The following is a 24,978-nucleotide window of genomic DNA, read 5'->3' on the forward strand; positions in this document are numbered from 1 at the left end:
AAACCGGAGTACCCGGAGAGAAAACCCACGCATGCACGGGGAGAACATGCAAACCCCACACAGAGATGGCCGAGGGTGGAATTGAACCCTGGTCTCCTAGCTGTGCTTGAGACACATGCTAACTCGCAAACTAGAGGGATAGCGACCTAAACGGTAGCCTTCAAGTTATTTCCTTTAAACTTAAATAGCCAAAAACTTCCACACGGATAGGGAGGATAACTATTAACAGTTATTTAACCTTTAACATGAACATTAATCAAACGTAATAATTTTTTCTGGGTACATGATACCATACAGCATCCATATCAAACTTGCGCGGGGCCGCACTAACATTAAACTTTCATATCAAGGCGGGGGCCTCAAACTAGTGTCCTGCGGGCCACATTTGGCCCGCGGGCCGCATGTTTGAGACCTCCGCCATACAATATCTATATCAAACTTGCGCAGGCCGCACTAACATTAAACTTTCATGTCAAGGCGGGGGCCTCAAACTAGTGTCCTGCGGGCCACATTTGGCCCGCGTGTTTGAGACCCCTGCCCTACAACATCCATATCAAACTTGCGTGGGCCGCAACTAACATTAAACTTTCATATCAAGGCGGGGGTCTCAAACTAGTGTCCTGCGGGCCACATTTGGCCCGCGGGCCGCATGTTTGAGACCTCCGCCATACTACATCCATATCAAACTTGCGCAGGCCGCACTAACATTAAACTTTCTTATCAAGGCGGGGGCTTCAAACTAGTGTCCTGCGGGCCACATTTGGCCCGCGGACCATGTGTTTGAGACTCCTGCCATACAGCATCCATATCAAACTTGCGCGGGACGCAACTAACATTAAACTTTCATATCAAGGCGGGGGCCTCAAACTAGTGTCCTGCGGGCCACATTTGGCCGGCGGGCCGCATGTTTGAGACCCCTGCCATACAACATCCATATCAAACTTGCGCGGGCCGCACTAACATTAAACTTTCATATCAAGGCGGGGGCTTCAAACTAGTGTCCTGCGGGCCACATTTGGCCCGCGGGCCGCGTGTTTGAGACCCCTGGATTAGATATTATAAAGTATATCTATCATATATTTGTGGTCTTAACATACTTTACTCTCAAAAAATATCCTCATGTTTGTTTGTATTTATCAAAAAGTGGAACATTCCTGGTCAGTTTGATTACCTACAACTAGGGTTGTGCTGCAGTCATGTGATGCATCGGTTCGTACCATGAAAGCGCCACTCTGCTGCTGCTGCTGCCAACTGCTGCAAGCACAAAGCCCGTGGGGTGTGGAGACAAATTTCGCACCATAACTCTCTAGTGACAGCAGGAGTTAGAGAGCTGAGAAGAGATGGAAAAGCAAAAAAAAAAAAAAAAAAAGTGAGAAAAGCAACAACAATTGAAGTGGTTTATGTAACGGCATATTTTTTTTAATGTATTATATAAACAAGGTTACCTGGACGTTGCAAACTATAACCACAATGACAAAGTATTGTTAAGTGAACACCGCGCTGACTGAGCATTGTTAGGTTTGTAATGGAGCTCATCTTTATTGTGCCCAACAGGGTTTGCACGTCATGCACAACTACAACACATTAATGGCAGTGGTGGGAGGGCTTTGTCACAGCTCCATATCCAGACTGAAGGACACCACCTCCCATGTACCCAGTGAGGTCATCAAGGTAAAATATGTGTTCTTTTTGAAGTAGGTATTACTTTATTACTTATGGAAATGGTCATTTCTTTTGGACATGCTTTAGTCAGTATTTACTTACAATTAAACATTAAGCAATTACTTAGTCAGTGATGGGAATAACGTTGTTTAAACGAATTACTTTTAACGCCGTTACCATTTTCGACACCTCTTTACTGCACTTTACTGAAGCCACCTACAAATAGCCAATCAGAACTTGAGTGGGCGGGTGTTTACAGCACATACGCAATGAGGATTGGCTAAAGTTTTAGTAAAATTGCGTCTTCAGCCAATCAGAGAACTTTAAGTGGGCGGGTGTTTAGAGCACATAAGCAATGAGGATTGGCTAATGTGTAGTAAAATTGCGTCTTCAGCGAATCAGAGAACTGAAGTGGGCGGGTGTTTAGAGCACATAAGCAATGAAGATTGGCTAAAATTTAGTAAAATTGCGTCTTCAGCCAATCAGAGAACTAAATTGGGCGGGTGTTTAGAGCACATAAGCAATGAGGATTGGCTCAGGTTTTAGTAAAATTGCGTCTTCAGCCAATCAGAGAACTTAAGTGGGCGGGTGTTTAGACCATATAAGCAATGAGGATTGGCTGATGTTTAGTAAAATTGCGTCTTCAGCCAATCAGAGAACTTAAGTGGGCGGGTGTTTAGAGCACATCCGGGTGGGTGCCGGGTAGTAGATACAGCATAGCTAAAGATGGCGAACGAAGAGGACTCCAGTGAGAAGACAGCCTTTGCCAAATGGCGGTACAGACACTACTTTAAACTCGTTAAATTCAAAGGTAAAAATATACACGTCGAATGTATATTATGTCACCGAAAAAAAAGTTTGTCCACGTCTTGTGTGAGCCACTCAAACCGACAGAAACACCTGTTGACTGTAATAAAGTCAAAGGGGAGTGTAGCAGGGGCGTTACTTTTACTGGTAACTAATTACTTTTGTAGTGGAGTAGCTCAGTTAGCAACTCAGTTACTTTTTTAGAGAAGTAACTAGTAACTATAATTACTTTTTTTAAAGTAATGTGCCCAACATTGGTCTTAGTTTGTTATGTCTTGTGTATTCCTTGTACTCGAGATAATGTTTTCGCCCCATGTCAACCTATGGAGTGTTAAAGGAAAGTAAAATATCTCCCTCCTTCTTCTCAGGTGTTAAATGAAATGACAGATCTGCTGTCCTCCTGCCGGAACTTTGATAACTACAGACAAGCATTCAGCAGGTATACAGGTTTTAAAATCCCCATCCTGGGGGTCCACCTCAAAGACCTAATTTCAGTCAACGAGGCCATGCCGGACTATGTGGAGGACAATAAAGTGAACGTTCAGAAGCTCCAGGCACTCTACAGTCACATCAACGAGCTGATCCAGCTCCAGCAGATCCCCCCCAAGCTGGACGCCAACAAAGACCTGGTCCATCTGTTGACGGTATAGTGCCCCGCACCCCCGAACGCTTTCATGATTCACCATCTTGTTCTTCTTCAACACACATGCAGATGACTGTGTTACAACATGTGGATTGTCCGCACTCATGTGGGTGTGATGAGAGTCCAGGAGTGTGTGTGTGTGGGTGACAAAATGAGTACTCGTGTGTTATCCATGAACCACTGAATGAGTCCTTGAAAATATGCTCTTCTCCCATGTGACATGATTTCTGTCCATGCAGCTGTCCTTGGACCTTTACTACACCGAGGATGAAATCTATGAACTCTCTTACGCTCGGGAGCCCAGAAACTGTAAAGCCACTGTGAGTAATAGATGCACTTTATGTTTACAGTTATAAACCTACGCTGCATATGCTCTTGCTCACAACTTTAGGTATTTTTTTTTTATCCATGCAATACAGGAGCTGTGCCAAAGATTCTGCATTAAAAAACATTATAATGCTGGGCGTAAAATGTGGTTGGAATATTTAATAATTCCCAAAAATGCACAGTAGTTGCCACATTTACATTTAGAGTTTTTCCTCTTTTTGAATGGAATCTTTCCGAATGACTTTTCCAAAAACAATGGTATACATGGAAAGGAATGTTCCAATCTCTTGTCTACATGCGCCGCTATAATCAAACAGAATAGTCAATGGGGCATGCGCGGTAAAGCGTAAACATCAACATCACGTGATACCGTTTTTCTTTCACTTGTTGGAATAACGTCGTATTGCGAGTTTTTTGTTCATCCAGTCTTGAAATTTAGTTTGGATCAAAAACAAACTTTTCCCCAGCAGTCCAGTACCGATTGCTCGTCTCCATTGTTTAAAACTGAACAACGTCTCAAGCTGCGTGTTACATCATATCTGAGCATGCGCTGAAAGACCTCGCTGAAAGGAAAAGATAAAAATCAATCTTGCTAATACAGTAAACCTCGGATATATCGGATTCAATTGTTCCCACTGGTTTTGTCCGATATAAGCGAAATCCGTTATATGCGTATACCGGAAAATGTCCGTTTTACGCATATATCGGATTTATATCCGGTATATAATCAAGTAAATCGGATTTTATCCGTTATAAAAAGGCACTTCCTTGTGCCGCATCAGGTTTTCGTCACATACGCAGTACGCAGGGAGACAAATATAACGGCAAGTGATTTGTGAGGTCTGATTTTTTATTTTTTTATGAGGAAAGTACGTATTACTCTTTTGAACGCATATTGTTACATTTTGAGAAGCCTTTACTTAAATCGCCCCATCAACTAAACTGGGGGGGTAAATCACTGATGATGACAGTAAACCTCGGATATATCGGATTCAATTGTTCCCACTGGTTTTGTCCGATATAAGCGAAATCCGTTATATGCGTATACCGGAAAATGTCCGTTTTACGCATATATCAGATTTATATCCGGTATATGCGTAAATCGGATTTTATCCGTTATAAAAAGGCACTTCCTTGACTATGTTTCCAATGTACCTGGACGCGCAGGCAACGCTGCAAACGCTGCAAATGACGTCGTATAGCGGCCTGTCACGATTCGGCGAATCGGAGCGCCACGATGCGGCCATCCGATATATGCGAGGGAAATTTAATGGAAATGCATTGGAACGGGACTGGAGATTTTGTCCGAAATAGGCGAAATCTGTTATAAAAAATCCGATATATGCAATGAATTTTTATTGGAAATGCATTACAGAAAAATCGGTTCTTTTTTTATCTGTCCGTTGTGAGCGAATTTCCGATATATCCAAGTCCGATATATCTGAGGTTTACTGTATTTTATAATTAAACTCGGGACATGTTTATAGAAGTGTTTAGATTCCGTTACAAAGATGGCGGTAATGCACACCAAAAGCTGCTTGCCAACCGTCAATAAACAACAGAAGAAGAAAAACACGACGAAGAAGAACGCACCCTGACAATTTTCCGTTTGAGCGGGTACAAGATACCTCAATCGGATTGGGGAAAGGAATATTCCACCTCTGTGAATCTGATTATACATGGAAAAAGTCGAAATTACAAGATAAAAAGTCGAAATTATGAGATAGAAAATCATAATAATGATATAAAAAATAGAAATAATGAGATAACCTTGTAGAAGAGCAGGATTCACATCACATGGATTGTGAGTACATTGAGGAGTACTTTTAAGTGTAGCTTTTCAAGTGATGAAATACTTCATTTGCTGGTGAATTCACATGGAATTGTACTAAGCAAACGCACAGTGGAAATAATTTTGAGGCATCGAAATAATAAAAGGGATGTAGCCATTTTGTTAAGTGACAAAGACGCAGTTGGTATCTCGTAATTTCGACTTTCTTATCTCAAAATTTCGACTTTATATGTTGTAATTTTGATTTTTTTTTTGTTTTTTTCACTTTTTTTTCAGAAACGGGAAATTATATTTACATTATTATATAATTATATGTACATTCGGATTGGCACTTTTCTTTCGGAAAGAGGTGTGTACAAAGGTTAAATTGAACAAATAAAGCGAAATATAAAGGATATAGGAATATAATAAAATATAATATAATAAAATAAAGGAATATTTGCGTCCATGTATACGTGACTATTGTCAAATAAGTGTGTGGCCCGTTCTTGTCTTGTCGTTGTCGTTTCCCATCAGCCATCCACCCCATCTCGACCTCCAGTGGTTGTGGACTGGGTATCAGGAGTTGCCCCCAAACCCGATCCCCGAACCATCAGCAAGCATGTGCAGAGAATGGTGGACGTAAGTCACGTGCGGGATTTCTTTGACGGCGGCATTGTGGTTGTTTCATGAACTTTCAAGCAATGTTCATTTACGTCTTCGCAGTCCGTTTTTAAGAACTACGATCACGACGAGAACGGCTTCATTTCCCAGGAGGACTTTGAGAAAATTGCCGCCAGTTTCCCCTTCTCCTTCTGTGTCATGGACAAAGATAAGTGAGTGCTCGGCGGGTCCCGCGCCTACAGTATGTGCAGCAAAACGCGGTACTTGTAGTGATATATGTACATAGTGAGGCAACAGGAAATGTGAAGTACCTGCAAAACTAACCATAACCTCACCACTGCATGCATATACCGACTTCCACTGTGCTCACAGACCACAGAAAAAAAGCATGCAATCCCTATGAACCTGCATAATAAATACATATTAGATTAGATTTTAGATTAGATTCAACTTTATTGTTATTGCTCATGTCACTTGTACAGGGCAACAAAATGCAGTTAGCATCCAACCAGAAGTGCAATTTTTTATAAGTACATTAGTATGGACAGATCTATGTAAATAAAACTATACAGGCTATGACTATAATACAGTGAGGATATGTACAGGGATATAAATGACTATAATATGGCTATTGTAGATTATACAGATTATAAACAGTATGGGTATGACAATATATAATAACAGTAATATATACAGTATTGCAATGGAGTGACTAGGGTATGGAAATGACTATAATATGGCTATTGTAGATTATACAGATTATAAACAGTATGGATATGACAATATATAATAGCAGTAATATGTACAGTATTGCAGTGAAGTGACTAGAGTAGAGTATGGTTATTGCAGATCAGGGGTGCTCACACTTTTTCAGCATGCGAGCTACTTTTAAAATGACCGAGTCAAAATGATCTACCCACTACAAAAATGCAAAACATCTATTTATTTTCAAATGCATTGAGGATTATTTGTACGTACAATGTATGTTGATGTACCTTACATAACCAAATGAGCCAATATTGCAAAACACATAATTAACTATTAAAATTTTTGTAATTACCTGAGTTTACTTTGATGACTTGCACTGAATTGAATCAGCCAGGGATGCATAGTCCGGACAGTAGCTGCTGATAGCCAGCCTCAAGCACACTTCCAAATGTTTATCAGTCATGGATAATATCCGTATCATAATACCCGTATAATATTCCATATCCGTATGGAAGTGATATGTTTTTTGCCTTTTTACTTGGTCCAGTTTTTGCCTTTTTACTTGGTCCAGCTCCTTCACTCATTTTAGTGACCATAAACTTTAGCGAGGGCTTTAAAATCTCGCAATTCGCCGACTAGCTTAGCACTTTGCATCGTTGTTTACGCATGAGCGGTGACCTAAAGGTCAAAATTCAGTTGTCATCTGATTGGTTGTCCTGTATGTCAATCAAGTAACGGGGATGGATGATAGGCTGACATCGTAAGTTCTGCTGCACTTAGAGACGTTGTTTGATTTGATTGGTCGCCCGAAGGGCAACATTCAGTTGTCATCTGAATGGCTGCCCTGTATATCAATCAAGTGACGGCATTGATGCTGGGATGATATTTTTTTAATGTCACGCCGCGATCGACCAGCGATCGACCAGTACCACCTCCGCGATCGACCGGTAGCTCGCGATCGACTTAATGAGCACCCCTGTTGCAGATTATATAAATTAAACAGTATGATCAATGAATCAACAGATAGTATATGTACAATAGTGCAATAGTACAATAGTGCAATGAAGTGATGGGGGAGGGCATAGGTCAGCGGGGGGATGTACGTAGTGGAATGGGTGGGCAATGGGGGGCAGAGTTCAGCAAGGAGACAGCTGTTGGGGAAAAAGCTGTTCCTGAACCTGGTGGTTCTTGTCCGTAAACTCCTATATGTTTACATATAATGATTTATTTAATCCTATTATTCTCCTGTTGACAGAGAGGGTCTCGTCAGTCGAGATGAGATCACGGCTTATTTCATGCGGGCTAGCGTCATCTGCTCCAAACTGGGGCTTGGCTTTGTCCACAACTTTCAGGAGACAACATACATGAAGCCCACCTTCTGTGATAACTGCTCAGGATTTGTAAGCAACACCACACACATATATATAAGAAGAAGAAGAACATTTGTGCTTTAATGTCTGCATGTTCTTCATTCACAGCTGTGGGGTGTCATCAAGCAAGGCTACAGATGCAAAGGTAAGCGTTTTAAATATTAGTCATGCGTTGGAGGCATTTTTTTTTATTTTTATTTTTTTTACAATGCACCGGCGACATTGAGATTCAATACAAGCGCTATATGAAATATTCTGCCTTTATAAAGATGACTGGAAGTTTTCAACGTGAAATGAAAAGGAGCCTCAGTAACTGCATCATCATGGCATCTATTATGCTACCAAGTTCAAAGTTAAAGGCATAGTCACATTTTTTTGAACATGAAGTCGTATCACATCGCCATCTGAAGTGTAGTACATCATCAGTGACTTACCCCCTCCAGTTTAGTTGCTGGAGCCATTTAAGTAAAGGCTTCTCAAAATGTAACAATATGCGTTCAAAAGAGTAATACGTACATTTCCTCATTAAAAAAAAAAAAAAAAAACGCGGGTAACCGGGGCGACTCTCTTGAGCGTGGGGCATGATGGCCGTAGCCTGCGCAAAGGGTCCGCCCACTCTTAATTGGTGAGCTCACAGGAAGGGGCTCCCATTGGGGTCCCATGTTGCACACACAGCTAAATCTGTGAATTTTTTTTTTCAAATGTGTAGATATGTTGCTACAATAGTACTCCCTAAACCAGGGGTCCCCAACTTTTTTGTACCACAGACCGGGAATGTGTGACAGAACAATACAGCAAATATAAAATAACAAGACGGGGCTAAAAGCTAATATTAATAAATAATAAATAATACTAAAAATATTACCCGCAGAATCAGTGGGAGGCCTGAGCTCGTTTTGTTGAGATGAGATGGTCCCATCTTGGTGTGATGGGAGTCGTTAATAAATTATTTATTATTTCTGTGCGGCCCGGTAGCAAATGCGCCACGGACCCGGCGGTTGGGGACCCCTGCCCTAAACAATCGAAAGTGTCCCAGTTGCCGTATACGAGCATGCGTTTCATCTTGAACAACAATCTGGCAAGCAAAAGTGAGCATAAAAGTTGAATTCAGATATCCTATCTCATTAGATCATTGGTTGCAAACTTGTGGCCCGTGGGCCAAATGCAGCCCACTGGACGCTAGTTTAAGGCCCTCGCCTTGATATGAAATTTTAATCTTAGTGCGGCCCCGTGCGAGTTTGATACGGATACTGTATGGTATCGTGTACGATTTTGCCCCGCCCATACGCGAGCGAGCCCGCCTGGGTTGCTTTTTCCCCTCATCATCCATGACCGAGATCGCCATCATCACTGCGCCGTACTGCTCTGAAAGTCCGAAGCTCCACTCCACTATCATTTCTGGGTACATGATACCCTTTGGGAGGTGCACAGAGCTCGGCTGGTTCCAATGCCTGGTCGACGTGGCTTCCAGCGGTACTTCAGGCTCAGTTTGAGGACCTGCTAGCTCGGGTTAGCGCCAGGATTTTCCAGGCAGGAAACCAACTACAGGCACTTTATTTCAGCTGTGCCTGTCCACCTGTCTCTGGTGAGTCTAGCGGTGTTTGTTTGTGTCCAAATCAATAAATAAGGCGCTGTTAATGCGCCGTCAACATTGTATTAGCAGTGAAGCTACAGGCTTACGACGCTGGGTACAAATAAAAGCAGGAAACTATTTATTTTATTTTATTTTTTGAAAACCTGATGCGGCACAGCCTCACCCAGACCGTAGCTCCAGTGGCCCCCAGGTAAATCGACTTTGAGACCCCTGCATTAGATGTCGTGGGTGAACTAATACTCCCCGCCCGCACCGCACCGCCATACAAAAGCATTTGTTCTTCAAAGTGCGCTCGCAAAGAGTTGCATTTGCAGAACAAATTCAAAGAGAAGTTGGTTGTCGAGTTCCTGTTCTGACTCTGCTGTGCATTCTCAGACTGCGGGATGAATTGCCACAAGCTGTGCAAGGACCAGGTGGCTTTTGAGTGCAAGAAAAACACCAGAGTGAACAATAACGCCATCGACAGTCCCACGCCGAGCTCCACGCCTGTTACCACGGGAACCTCAGAGGGTGGGTCGGTGCACTGCACACACATCCACACGCATCGTAATCTTACTATACCTACTATAAGACTTTCTCCAGGTACTCCGGTTTCCTCCCACATTCCAAAAAAACATGCTAGGTTAATTAGCGACTCATTCAAGCTGACACCGTGAGTCGATGAACAATTTCCCATGGGTTGATCTTATAGCTCTTATAGCTCATGATTGGCTACTGTCAGAGAGCCACTCCACTGTACATCTCCATAGAAGAGGCCCTGTAGCGCTAGCACATACAATCAAACATTGCTATTATCTGCCTGAAATAAAGGCAAAATGTGCTTTGCGTGATTTCACTCCATAAGGAAAAGAAGCGTCGAGTTGTTTCTTGCAATGGGTGGGTGGTTTCCCCCCCCCCAGCTGCTTTTCATTTTCTGTAACCCTGAGGAGGCCGCCCACCTGCTTCAGAAATCTGCATTACTCAAGGCCGCTGGAGAGCATCTCCGTCTCATCACTTCTTCATTTGAGTCATTTATTGTTAGCGTGGATGATGTTGTCAGTTTATATTATACGTAAAAATGACTTAGCATAGGTTTAAGTTTATGTCTTCAACCGTGAGCTTCGTCTCAAGCAATATAAAAGCTCTTCCTGTCCACTGAAAAGCTATCCAAAAAGATAAAAATACACAGAATTTACTTCATGATGTGATTTTGTCCAGGTTCAGACGAATGTCCTTTCCCGTACCCGTCCGATGACAGCAAAGACTGGAGCCCAGACTCCCCGGTCTCCTCGCATTCGGGGCTAAACAGAGTCCACAGCGCCACCCAGACCGATGGACCTCCACTGTCGCCCGAATCCGCTCACACTCAACCGGCCCTGCTCGTCCCGGCCCCCGCCCCGACCTCCCCGACGTGCCCCAGCCCGCTGCTCCAAAGGAAACAACGCCATTGTGCCAAGTGGGAGAACCGAGCTTCTCTTGTGCAGAAGCCCAGCGAGCCCGAAGAAGAAGAGAATCAATCAGTCAGCGAAACCCTCCAATCAGTAAGTGTCGCGTCTCCCATGGTACTTGAACGCAGTACACATATTGGCACGTTCATTTCCTAGCGTCTTTGCCAGGAGAACCAAAGGCTCCAGAAGGCCAACGAGACGCTACACAGGAAGTTGAAGGAGGCCGAACAGGAGGTGGAAATGTTAAAGACGCTGCTGGAGAGGCGCACACTTCATCCCGTGGAGGAGGACGACTCCTTCTAGATACATCAAGTACTGTACATGTACAGTAAACCTCGGATATATCGGATTCAATTGTTCCCACTGGTTTTGTCCGATATAAGCGAAATCCGTTATATGCGTATACCGGAAAATGTCCGTTTTACGCATATATCGGATTTATATCCGGTATATGCGTAAATCGGATTTTATTCGTTTTAAAAAGGCACTTCCTTGACTATGTTTCCAATGTACCTGGACGCGCAGGCAACGCTGCAAACGCTGCAAATGACGTCGTATAGCGGCGTGCCACGATGCGGCGATATATCCGATATATGCGAGGGAAATTTAATGGAAATGCATTGGAACGGGACTGGAGATTTTGTCCGAAATAGGCAAAATCCGTTATAAAAAATCCGATATATGCAATGAATTTTTATTGGAAATGCATTACAGAAAAATCGGTTCTTTTTTATCCGTCCATTGTGAGCGAATTTCCGATATATCCGAGGTTTACTGTACATGAAACGGGCATTTATGATCCGGATCTGGTAGAATACACAGTGGAATCTCCAAGGTTTGGATTTCAAGCTACATTTTCTCAAACCAAAAAAAAAAACCCTGATGCCGTGCGAGATACCCGCAAATCCTTTAAGCATGTCAACTTTTTCTTCGGAAAAACTAATGCTCAGCTTCCTGAATCCTCCTCATCAGGTCAGCACATGGAAGACGGCGCCCTCTACTGACGTGATACTTGAAAAAAAAATAACTCCTCACGCATTAAGGCGTCTACTGTTTCACAAAATGAAACCAACAACTGTAAGTCAAAAACATTATGTTTTGTTGTTAAATAAGGTTTGCTAACAAGGAAAATCACACAGTTTCGACTCTGTTGCTGCCTTATGCTTACAACAGTTTTTAATTCCAGTACCTATAAAACAGGGGTGCTCACACTTTTTCAGCATGCGAGCTACTTTTAAAATGACCGAGTCAAAATGATCTACCCACTACAAAAATGCAAAACATCTATTTATTTTCAAATGTATTGAGGATTATTTGTACGTACAATGTATGTTGATGTACCTTACATGTACCAATATTGCAAAACACACATAATTAACTATTAACATTTTTTGTAATTACCTGAGTTTACTTTGATGACTTGCACTGAATTGAACCAGCCAGGGATGCATAGTCCGGACAGTAGCTGCTGATAGCCAGCCTCAAGCACACTTCCAAATGTTTATCAGTCATGGATAATATCCGTATCATAATATCCGTATAATATTCCATATCCGTATGGAAGTGATATGTTTTTTGCCTTTTTACTTGGTCCAGTTTTTGCCTTTTTACTTGGTCCAACTCCTTCACTCATTTTAGTGACCATAAACTTTAGCGAGGGCTTAAAATCTCGCAATTCGCCGACTAGCTTAGCACTTTGCATCGTTGTTTACGCATGAGCGGTGACCTAAAGGTCAAAATTCAGTTGTCATCTGATTGGTTGTCCTGTATGTCAATCAAGTAACGGGGATGGATGATAGGCTGACATCGTAAGTTCTGCTGCACTTAGAGACGTTGTTTGATTTGATTGGTCGCCCGAAGGGCAACATTCAGTTGTCATCTGAATGGCTGCCCTGTATATCAATCAAGTGACGGCATTGATGCTGGGATGATATTTTTGTAATGTCACGCCGCGATCGACCAGCGATCGACCAGTACCACCTCCGCGATCGACCGGTAGCTCGCGATCGACTTAATGAGCACCCCTGCTATAAAACAAACGTCCTCTTCCCGGTTTCTTGGTATCCCAACTTGGAGGCTCCACTCTGCTGTATAATCATAATATCATCATAATAAAAAAAAAAACAAGACAAGGTATTATCGAACTAATGAGGGTATTTACCAATCAAATGTGTCATCTGATGTTTTTGCATGTCGTTTGTCTTGTTAATGACCAAACATTACAAAATAGTATAAGCGTATAAAGAAGCGGGACGCCACTGAATCGAGTGCCACTTTAAGTACATCGGTGTCATGATGATAACTGGTTTTAGTGCATCCTTTTTATGATGGTCGTGTGTAACACTACACAGTTCATTACACATTTTTTTTTTGTACATTGGTACTATTAGATATATGTTTGCGTATTTTGGGTTTAATGCTCCACAGTGTTGTAAATGGACTCTGTGTGTGTGTGTGAGAGAGAGAGAAATTAGGTATTGGCTTACTCGACCATATTTCCTGTCAGTATTGTGAGCTTTTGTTTGAAAATAAATGCTGGGCGTTCATTGTGAAAGCGTTGCTTGTGTTACTGCGTGCGAGCACCAGGGGGCGGCAGAGTGCTATAACAAACCCTAATAGGCTACCGTTTTTATTCTAACAGGGGTATTACAATTATTCATTCATTAATTTTTTTACCGCTTATCCTCATGAGGGTTGCGGACGGGATGCTGGAGCCTATCCCAGCTGTAATTATGATTTTTTTTTAAATATTATGATAGCAAAGCTTAATTTATAGCAAAACTTATTGTTTGTTTTTGTTTTAGAATTCTCATACAAACATTACAGTACATTTCTCTACAAGCAAAAGCTCTTACTAAGACATTGTGTGTTTTTTGGGGTTTTTTTTTTTTCTTGGACGCGTAATGACTTGTGGAGCTGGGAATATTGCCTCCCACGTGTATATAGCGGCAACCCCTCAAGTGTAGCACCGGTGACAGCTCATTTAGATTTTTTATTTGAATGTCCACCCATCCATTGTCTGCACTGCTTGTCCTCACCGGGGTATGCCGGAGCCTATTCCAGCTGTCTCCAAAGCGAGAGGCGGTGCACACCATGGACCGGTCACAAGTCAATCTCAGTAGAACTAGGAATTCTGGATGGGAAGGAAGAAGGGAGATCTTTAAAAAACATTTAAAAAGGAATGTTTCACCAAGCTGGAGGTGGGAATTTAGTTGGTCCCATTGATGAATCAATCAGGTGAAAATCAATATACAAGGTAATCTATTGGTGGTGAGGTTTAGCCTGAAGGACACCGTTAGACATGAGCTAAATCAGGGGTGGGCAAACTTTTTGATATAACAAAATTTCCAGCGGGGGGGGGGGGGGGGGGGCAGACTATATATTTTACACGTAAAAGTCCACCTGGTATTATTGTATCTGTAAAATTGTCATGCAATCTGCTATTATTATTTATTATTTTATATTTATATTTAAATATTTTAAAAATAATAAAATATTATAATAATTACAATAAAATTAAAATAATTATTATTATATTATATTATTATTACCACCCTCGGGCATCTCTGTGTGGAGTTTGCATGTTCTCCCCGTGCATGCGTGGGTTTTCTCCGGGTACTCCGGTTTCCTCCCACATTCCAAAAACATGCTAGGTTAATTAATTAAATAAATAAATTAAATTAAAAAAAATAAAATTATTATGTAAAATATGCAAATATAACATTATTATATATAATTAATAAATTAGCATTAATATAATAAATATAATAATCATAATAGTTATAATAATAATATAATAATTATTATTTTAATTTTTATTATTATTATGTGCTTGTGTCTCTTTTTTTCAGGAGCACTTTGTAAACAACAGACCATGTCAAACAACGAAATTGATACAACCATCAAAAGGTTGGCTCAGGCCATGATGCCAGGTTGTATGTTGAGTTTAAACGAAATACTTTTGAAAGATTGGGCGGGCCGTATTCAAACACTTGGCGGGCCGGATGTGGCCCCCGGGCCGTAGTTTGCCCACCCCTGAGCTAAATGATACATTGCATTGCTAAAAAGTCAGCCTGCGGAAAGAGACTGATGATTTATCATCCAGACGTCATCGGTGTACATTGGGGAATCGGACTGCAGTAAGATACCCATCAGTTAACTCACTCTAATGAATGTGCTCTGAAAGTAATTAGGTGAAAATACACAGAAAAAGCATCCCCCGATACACAAAAAAAAAAACATAACAAAAGTGCCTTTTACACACATTTACACACTGCCTGGAGGATGCTACAAAGTCTCGATTTATGAAACGTGAGTTCATTAGCTTCTTAATGATGGCCGAAGGACGAATGTGGGTACCACAGAGGGGGGGGAAAAAAAACTGTTAAAAATGAGGATTCTGTGAAGACATCTAAATGTTTTAATTAACCTTGCGGCCGCTGCTTCTTAATGAGTTTTAGCCCATGTGTCAGAGTAGAGCCAGAAGAGGGGGAAAGTGTGAGTTTGATTGCATAAGTGAGCAAAATTATGACTTCCAGGATGGACTATTTCAAGCAAAACATTACATTTTTTTAGTCTGCATCTTCTGTAAATGTATGTTATTACATTAATAATTATGTTTAACCTTTAAAATGCCCTTCGTTATCCTAACTCGTTAGGATAACTGCCGTCAAAATATGATGACATACCACCGTACGCTACATCGGTGTGCTCCTCGCCATCCAAACCCTCCTGACATTGACCTTGTCTTCCAATTTTGGATCAACATTTGCAATAAAAATGATTGTTGTAATTATTAGCTCCAGATCCCTCCCCTTCTCTCTTCAATTACCGTTGAAGGAAGCGAATAAGCTACATGCCTCACACACATTAACTACCAAATACATATTTATATGTCAAAAATGTGATGATGCAACTACACAATACAGGAGAGCATGTTTGGTGCATTTTTAAGCTAAAAAAAAAAAACAGCCACTAGGTGGTTGAAGTGCATTTTATTGGAGTCGCTAATTAACCTAGCATGTTTTTGGAATGTGGGAGGAAACCCACGCATGCAAACTCCACACAGAGATATCCAAGGGTGGAATTGAACTCGGGTTTCCTAGCTGTGAGGCCCGTGTGCTAACCACTCGATCACCGTGCAGCCCAAAGCGAAAATTATACTTGAAATGTATCTTTTCACAAAAAGCCTTTTATGTCCCTTTTTTTTAGTTGAGAGCTGATATTTTCCTGAAACTTACCTATGTTCTATTGCTGATTACTAAAGAACTGGAAAAGGTAGAAACAAACTTTTTTTTTCTGATGAAAGATGAGACTCTAGTCTTTCTTTTGGTATATAAGATGTTTATATAGCTCAAGAGCACAATATTTTGTATGCCTTCAAAAATCATCAAAAATGGCTAAGGTAAAGACCATCTAAATTGTAAAATGTATATGTAATCACCATTAACGTATGATGATTCATTCATTCATTCATTCATTTTCTACCGCTTTTTCCTCACAAGGGTCACGGGGGTGCTGGAGCCTATCCCAGCTGTCTTTGTGCGAGAGGCGGGGTACACCCTGGACTGGTGGCCAGCCAATCACAGGGCACATATAGACAAACAACCATTCACACTCACATTCATACCTATGGACAATTTGGAGTGGCTAATTAACCTAGCATGTTTTTGGAATGTGGGAGGAAACCGGAGTAGCCGGAGAACATGCAAACTCCACACAGAGATGACCAAGGGTGGAATTGAACTCGGGTTTTCTAGCTGTGAGGCCAGCGTGCTAACCACCCCTCGACCGCGCAGCCCAAAACGAAAATTATACTTGAAATGTATCTTTTCACAAAAAGCCTTTTATGTCCCTTTTTAGTTGAGAACTGATATTTTCCTGAAACTTACCTATGTTCTATTGCTGATTACTAAAGAACGGGGAAAGGTAGAAACAAACTTTTTTTTCCTGATGAAAGATGAGACTCTAGTCTTTCTTTTGGTATATAAGATGTTTATATAGCTCAAGAGCACAATATTTTGTATGCCTTCAAAAATCATCAAAAATGGCTAAGGTAAAGAGCTTCTAAATTGTAAAATGTATATGTAATCACCATTAACGTATGATGATTCATTCATTCATTCATTCATTTTCTACCGCTTTTTCCTCACAAGGGTCGCGGGGGTGCTGGAGCCTATCCCAGCTGTCTTCGTGCGAGAGGCGGGGTACACCCTGGACTGGTGGCCAGCCAATCACAGGGCACATATAGACAAACAACCATTCACACTCACATTCATACCTATGGACAATTTGGAGTCGCTAATTAACCTAGCATGTTTTTGGAATGTGGGAGGAAACCGGATTACCCGGAGAACATGCAAACTCCACACAGAGATGACCAAGGGTGGAATTGAACTCGGGTTTCCTAGCTGTGAGGCCTGCGTGCTAATCACTCGTCCACCGTGCAGCCCAAAGTGAAAATTATACTTGAAATGTATCTTTTCACAAAAAGCCTTTTATGTCCCTTTTTTTTAGTTGAGAGCTGATATTTTCCTGAAACTTACCTATGTTCTATTGCTGATTACTAAAGAACGGGAAAAGGTAGAAACAAACTTTTTTTTCCTGATGAAAGATGAGACTCTAGTCTTTCTTTTGGTATATAAGATGTTTATATAGCTCAAGAGCACAATATTTTGTATGCCTTCAAAAATCATCAAAAATGGCTAAGGTAAAATGTATATGTAATCACCAGAAATATTAGTGGAGAGTTATGGAGAAAAGGATGCTTGCCAAGAAGTTGCACAATATGCCACTGCCGAGAAGCAGGAGGTGTTTGCTATCTGAGTTGTTTGCTATCTAAGAGCAAGTGAGGCAAAGAAAATGCAGAGAAAATATTGGAGAAAAAAATATGCAGGCACCCCCACTGACAATTTCTCACGACCAAGATGTGGCAAAGCACAACTCAAACCCCCCCAACAGCAGTATGACCGCTTTTATAGCAACATGGAGCCGCTGTGGTGGACCAGAGGTTCTGTTTTTATATTTTCAATCCACTAAGCTTCATAAAAAATATGTTATTTATTTGTTTCATTATTGTTTTTTTATAGTAACCCTTGGTGGGGGAGGATACCATACCTACCATATTTGGTAAGTTCCATACATCCTTTTTCTATGCCGCATATCCTCACTATGTTCACGAGGGAATGCTGGAGCCTATCCCAGCTGTCTTTGGGTTGTTGTAAAATATGCATGTTTAAATCCATTTGAAGTTGTTTTTACCCAACTGGGTTCGCAAAAGTACAAAAAAATTCATTCATTTTCTACCGTCGCCGGGGATGCTGGAGCCTATCCCAGCTGTCTACACCCTGGACTGGTGGCAAGCCAATCACAGGGCACATATAGACAAACAACCATTCACACTCACATTCATACCTATGGACAATTTGGAGTCGCTAATTAACCTAGCATGTTTTTGGAATGTGGGAGGAAACCGGAGTACCCGGAAAAAACCCACACATTCACGGGGAGAACATGCAAACTCCACACAGAGATGGCCGAGGGTGGAATTGAACTCGGGTCTCCCAGCTGTGACGTCTGTGCACTAACCACTTGGCCCAGGCTGCACTACACTACAACCAAGCAGCTCTCTGACAGTAGCCAGCATAGAAAGAAAGCTAAAATCATCACACTGCGACTTAACACTCAAAGGGTAGTTGTGAAATATACAAGACAAGTACCAATACTATAGTTAAAAAATGAGCATTTTAACTAACATTTTACCCGGAGAAAACCCACGCATGCACGGGGAGAACATGCAAACTCCACACAGAGATGGCCGAGGGTGGAATTGAACTCGGGTCTCCCAGCTGTGACAGCAACCAGTCATGAGCTATAAGAAAACAATGAGCTTATCAACTCATGTGAAATCATTCATCGACTCACGGTGTCAGCTTAGAAAGAAAGCTAAAATCATCACACTGCGACTTAACACTCAAAGGGTAGTTATGAAATATACAAGACAAGTACCAATACTAGTTTAAAAAAAAGAGCATTTTAACTAACATTTTACCCGTAGAAAACCCACGCATGCACGGGGAGAACATGCAAACTCCACACAGAGATGGCCGAGGGTGGAATTGAACTCGGGTCTCCCAGCTGTGAGGTCTGCGCGCTAACCACTCGACCCAGACTGCAAGTGTTAAACTAAAACTTAATAATAACCAATGTCACACAGTCCGTCCGACCAACCAGGCAGCTCTCTGACAGTAGCCAGCATAGAAAGAAAGCTAAAATCATCACACTGCGACTTAACACTCAAAGGGTAGTTATGAAATATACAAGACAAGTACCAATACTAGTTTTAAAAAAAGAGCATTTTAACTAACATTTTACCCGGAGAAAACCCACGCATGCACAGGGAGAACATGCAAACTCCACACAGAGATGGCCGAGGGTGGAATCGAACTCGGGTCTCCCAGCTGTGAGATCTGTGCACTAACCACTTGGCCCAGACTGCAAGTGTTAAACTAAAACTTAATAATAACCAATGTCACACAGTCCGTCCGACCAACCAGGCAGCTCTCTGACAGTAGCCAGCATAGAAAGAAAGCTAAAATCATCACACTGCGACTTAACACTCAAAGGGTAGTTATGAAATATACAAGACAAGTACCAATACTAGTTTTAAAAAAAGAGCATTTTAACTAACATTTTACCCGGAGAACATGCAAACTCCACACAGAGATGACCGAGGGTGGAATTGAACTCGGGTCTTCTAGCTGTGAGGCCTGCATGCTAACCGCTCATCCACCGTGCAGCCCAACCAAAAACAATACAAATCTAATCTAATGAATCAAATTAAAATTACAGTTTATTCTTGCCGAGCTGCCCCCAACCCACCAGTTGGGGAGCGTTATTCATGTCGAGCTGAGCTCTTCTGCTTGTCAGCCTTGAGACAATAATGCTGTGAAAGTGTGAAGAGTGTACATTTCCTCACTCCACCGCCTCTCCATCAGCACCGGCTGTTAAAGCCACGGGACCTAAATGGAGGACATCAAGGCTGTTGAAAGTGTCGGCTGGCCACCCTCTGCTGCTTTCCCCAATGACCCCAGACATTCAGACCGTACCATTTGAATAGCTCTCAGGCTGAAACACCTGAGGATACAAAAACGAATGTGCATTCATATCATTCTTTTTTTTAGGTTCTGATGATACATGCTGTAAAAAAAAAAGTCCGCAAGCGGTTCCATCATCACCCACCATTGACATTGTCAATTCCCTCAGAAGGTCAGGGAAAAAATTTATTTATTTCATAAATTCCTTCCGGGCGGCATAGCGGTCAAGTGGTTAGCGCGCAGTCCTCACAGCTAGGAGACCAGGGTTCAATTCCACCCTCAGCCATCTCCCCGTGCATGTGTGGGTTTTCTCCGGGTACTCCGGTTTCCTCCCACATTCCAAAAACATGCTAGGTTAATTAGCAACTCCAAATTGTCCATAGGTATGAATGTGAGTGTGAATGGTTGTTTGTCTATATGTACCCTGTGATTGGCTGGCCACCAGTCCTGGGTGTACCCCGCCTCTCGCCCGAAGATAGCTGGGATAGGCTCCAGCACCCCCGCGACCCTCGTGAGGAAAAGCGGTAGAAAATGAATGAATGAATGAATGAAAGTAATATTTAAGGCTGCACGGTGATCGAGTGGTTAGCATGCAGGCCTCACAGCTAGGAGACCCGAATTCAATTCCACCCTTGGCGATCTCTGTGTGGAATTTGCATGTTCTGTGTGCATGTGTGAATGGTTGTTTGTCTATATGTGCCCTGTGATTGGCTGGCCACCAGTCCAGGGTGTACCCCGCCTCTTGCCCGAAGACAGCTGGGATAGGCTCCAGCACCCCCGCGACCCTCATGAGGAAAAGCGGTAGAAAATGAAGGAATGAAATTCCTTACTTGCTTATTAAATCCTACCCCTCCATCTGGTACTTTTACAATCAGTAACTGTTACATTTGTTCACTTCCTGCTTTCGCAATATACTTAGGACAGTATTTCATTCATTCATTCATTTTCTACCGCTTTTTCCTCACGAGGGTCGCGGGGGTGCTGGAGCCTATCGGGCGAAAGGCGGGGTACACTCTGGACTGGTGGCCAGCCAATCACAGGGCACCTATAGACAAACAACCATTCACACCTTCATTCATACCTATGGACAATTTGGAGTCGCTAATTAACCTAGCATGTTTTTGGAATGTGGGAGGAAACCGGAGTACCCCGGAAAAAAAACCCACGTATGCACGGGGAGAACATGCAAACTCCACACAGAGAAATTGCCAAGGGTGGCATTGAACCCTGGTCTCCTAGCTGTGAGGTCTGCGCGCTAACCACTCGACCGCCGTGCCGCCTGAAATTAAGCACATAAAACACAAATTTACAGCATTTTTAACCCCATGACTAGATTTCTGAAGACTTGAAAGTGATATGGGATTTAATAACACCCGTTCCAACTCTTCAGACGTCCTTGGAGAAGACCTTAAGACCGATAAAACCAAAACACATTATCACTGAATGAGACGGTGAATTTAAAGGGAATTTCAGCTAAAGTGTTCCCTCGCTCTCACATTCATCTTTTGCGGATTTTTTTTTTTTTAATTACAGCGTATAAACCCTCTCATAGACAGACTAATTGCATTGCCTCTCTTGTCTATTTGCACCGCCCATTGTTTTCTGCGCTCTGATTGGCTGTTGGCCATTGTCAGCTAACCTCATTTGTGCTGCTCTGCCATTTCTCCTGTGTCATTGCTAGCTGTGTGCTAACTTGCAAATGAATATTCGGTCCCAAGGAGGAGGACTGCAGCAATATGATTTAACAAGGATACAAAAACGCTACAGTGCAGCGGAACGCTATGGTCAAAATTTAACTCAAACTGAAAATACTTACCAGCAAATGATGTATTTCCGCTCTGTTTTAATTGCGCTGCATTACCTTAATGGCTTTCCACTACTGAGACTATCTGTTAAGTCGCTGGAGTTAATGGAGTGTAAAGAGATGCAGCACTTATTAGTCTTATCAGACGGTCTGGAGGTGTGGAATAGAAATGTGGCGCTTGCCTACACAGCTGTGTGATCTCCTCCATTTCCTGTCTGGCTTGCCGGTGCATCACGGGAGGCACGGATGCACTGGTATTCTCGACATCAGGGGTCTCAAACACGCGGCCCGCGCAAGTTTGATATGGATACTGTATGGTATCATGTACCCAGAAAAAAATTATTACGTTTGATTAATGTTCATGTTAAAGGTTAAATAACTGTTAATAGTTATCCTCCCTATCTGTGTGGAAGTGGTAAGTTTTTGGCGATTTAAGTTTAAAGGAAATAACTTGAAGGCTACCGTTTAGGTCGCTATAGCTCTCTAGTTTGCGAGTTAGCATGTGTCTCAAGACCCTGCAGTTGCGCAATATGTTGTAAATAAAAAGAGTATAAATGTGACTATAGTCGTGTTTTGTCATGTCTACAGGGCTCTAATAATGCTTTGTTCATTTTCATCTGAAAAAAATAATTTTTTTGGCAGGGGTCTCAAACAAGCGGCCCGCGGGCCAAATGTGGCCCGCAGGACACTAGTTTGAGGCCCCTGCCTTAATATGAAAGTTTAATGTTAGTTGCGGCCCGCGCAAGTTTGATATGGATGCTGTATGGTATCATGTACCCAGAAAAAAATTATTACGTTTGATTAATGTTCATGTTAAAGGTTAAATAACTGTTAATAGTTATCCTCCCTATCTGTGTGGAAGTGGTAAGTTTTTGGCTATTTAAGTTTTAAGGAAATAACTTGAAGGCTACCGTTTAGGTCGCTATAGCTCTCTAGTTTGCGAGTTAGCATGTGTCTCAAGACCCTGCAGTTGCGCAATATGTTGTAAAAAAAAAAAAAAAAAAAAGTATAAATGTGACTATAGTCGTGTTTTGTCATGTCTACAGGGCTCTAATAATGCTTTGTTCATTTTAATATGAAAAAATAATAATTTGTCTACCCACCAACTATATGTGGTTTCTTAAGTTTTTATTATTTGCCGTTTTATTATTATTATTATTATATTTATTTATTTCTTGTAGAAAATTGGAACCAAAGCTAAGTTTTTTTTTTTTTTTTTTTTATATAATTTTTTTTTTTTTTTTTGGAAAACCTGATGCGGCCCAGTCTCACCCAGACCCGAGCTCCAGTGGCCCCCTAAGTAAATTGAGTTTGAGACCCCTGCTCTACATACAAGCATACCATAATTTAAATATTATAATCAACTCTGCTGTAACATGAAGTTCCTTGTTTATAATGTATTAAATACATTCTTAGCCCATGTCGTTATAGAATATACATGAAGCTGCACATACTGTACATAGTACATTTCACATAAAGAAACACTCAGGTTTCCTCTGCAGGATTTTTTCCTCTACCTACTTGGTAACCATGGCTACCTTAGGTGTCATTTTGTCTAGCTATTTTAAGAATTTTTATCATCTCTTATACTCATCCTACACACACACACACGAGCAGTAGGAGGGAGTTGGTCATGCAGACACTTTACACTTGCGTAATATTTAACTTTTGCTGCACTTGTGTATATTTTTAGCGACATTCGGACTGAACGCATTGGATTCTAATCCTTTCTAATCAATAGAAACGATGGCTTTAGTTGAAATAGAAGTTAAAAGACAGTAAATATCAGGCAAACCGCAGACATGAGAAAATGACTCAGCTTCAGTTATGTAGTCGGTTACCATGGTGATGATACAGTATATGTGCGGTATCACTTGATCACGACATAAAACTGATTTTTGGGGTCTCTCCTGTTATCACATAATTGCGTGAAAAATGACATTCGGAATCAAAATGATTCGCCTCCACGATGTATGAAAGGCTCTTTGTGAGTAAAGGCGCTTCCATCTGAAGACAAACAGTCCATAATGACATAATTAAAATTAATCCAATTACATCATGGTTTTTGTTCTGGAGGGAGTACAGGCGAAATTATTAGAAAAGGTCAGAGAAGAAACGGTCACACTAAAAAGATTTTTTCATGATAATAGATTGTCCTTGAACTTAAATAAAACTAAAATCATGCTGTTTGCTAACAGCAGAAAGGACACGCACCAGCAAATACAAATAGACGGTGTGGACATTGAAATGGTGAACGAAAATAAATTTCTGGGGATCAAAATAGAAGACCTGGAAACCTCATATTACAAATATACAACATGAGAAATATTTCAGTATTGAACAAAGCAAAAAAATTAGTTCTCAATCAGAAATCACTCCACACTCTTTATTGCTCTCTGGTTCTACCATATCTTACTTATTGTGTGGAAATATGGGCTACTAACTATAAAAGCAATCTTCACTCGCTAAATGTACTACAAAAAAAGGTCAGTAAGGATAATTCATAATGCCGCCTACAGAGAACATACTAACTCCTTATTTCTAAAATCACAAATACTTCAACTTGCTGATATAGTTCATTTTCATGATTTCACCTCATACTTCAGTACGTGACAAAAAATAAAATTTAAATTTTATTCATTCATTCATTTTCTAAATGTCATCCAATACTTCTCTACAAGAGAGAAGAAATATTAATTAAAATGTTAATTAAAAAATTAAAAATAATTTAAAAAAATACTTAAACTATATTAGGAAAGCAGGAAGTGAACAAATGTAACAGTTACTGATTGTAAAAGTACCAGATGGAGGGGTAGGATTTTATTCAAATTACTTCGGAATCTGATACATGTTAAAATGAAATAAAACCATAAAAAATTAAAACAATTAAAAGCAATTTTTTTTAATTAAAAAAATAAAATATTTTTTTAATTATTATTTTTTTAATTAAAAAAATAAAATAAAAAAAAATTAAATTATATTAGGAAAGCAGGAAGTGATTATGTGATGCATTCAATTGTAATCTGATGCATTTTCAAATGAAATTAAACCATTTAATTTTTTTTAATATTTAAAAAAATTGAAATAATTAAAAATAAAAAATAAAAAAATACAATTAAATAAAATTAAATTATATTAGGAAAGCA

The 24,978-nt window shown here is 40.9% G+C and overlaps 1 protein-coding gene across 2 annotated transcripts in view; it reads left to right on the forward strand.

Annotated features, from left to right (window-relative positions):
- Window positions 1-11,960, forward strand: part of LOC131140554 (RAS guanyl-releasing protein 1-like) — a 31,328-nt gene extending 19,368 nt beyond the window's left edge. Inside the window, exons 8-17 of one of the 2 annotated variants that reach the window (XM_058091090.1) lie at window positions 1,555-1,671; window positions 2,838-3,113; window positions 3,352-3,432; window positions 5,748-5,852; window positions 5,937-6,046; window positions 7,798-7,942; window positions 8,021-8,057; window positions 9,882-10,016; window positions 10,704-11,026; window positions 11,090-11,960. In XM_058091090.1, coding sequence (XP_057947073.1) covers window positions 1,555-1,671; window positions 2,838-3,113; window positions 3,352-3,432; window positions 5,748-5,852; window positions 5,937-6,046; window positions 7,798-7,942; window positions 8,021-8,057; window positions 9,882-10,016; window positions 10,704-11,026; window positions 11,090-11,236 — 1,476 coding nt within the window. In that variant the 3' untranslated portion in view covers window positions 11,237-11,960. The remainder of the gene's footprint in view (window positions 1-1,554; window positions 1,672-2,837; window positions 3,114-3,351; window positions 3,433-5,747; window positions 5,853-5,936; window positions 6,047-7,797; window positions 7,943-8,020; window positions 8,058-9,881; window positions 10,017-10,703; window positions 11,027-11,089) is intronic. The other variant, XM_058091091.1, reaches the window with a different exon arrangement.
- Window positions 11,961-24,978: the final 13,018 nt, after the last annotated feature.

Source organism: Doryrhamphus excisus, chromosome 13 (genome assembly GCF_030265055.1).
Source record: "Doryrhamphus excisus isolate RoL2022-K1 chromosome 13, RoL_Dexc_1.0, whole genome shotgun sequence".
Lineage (NCBI taxonomy): Eukaryota > Metazoa > Chordata > Actinopteri > Syngnathiformes > Syngnathidae > Doryrhamphus > Doryrhamphus excisus.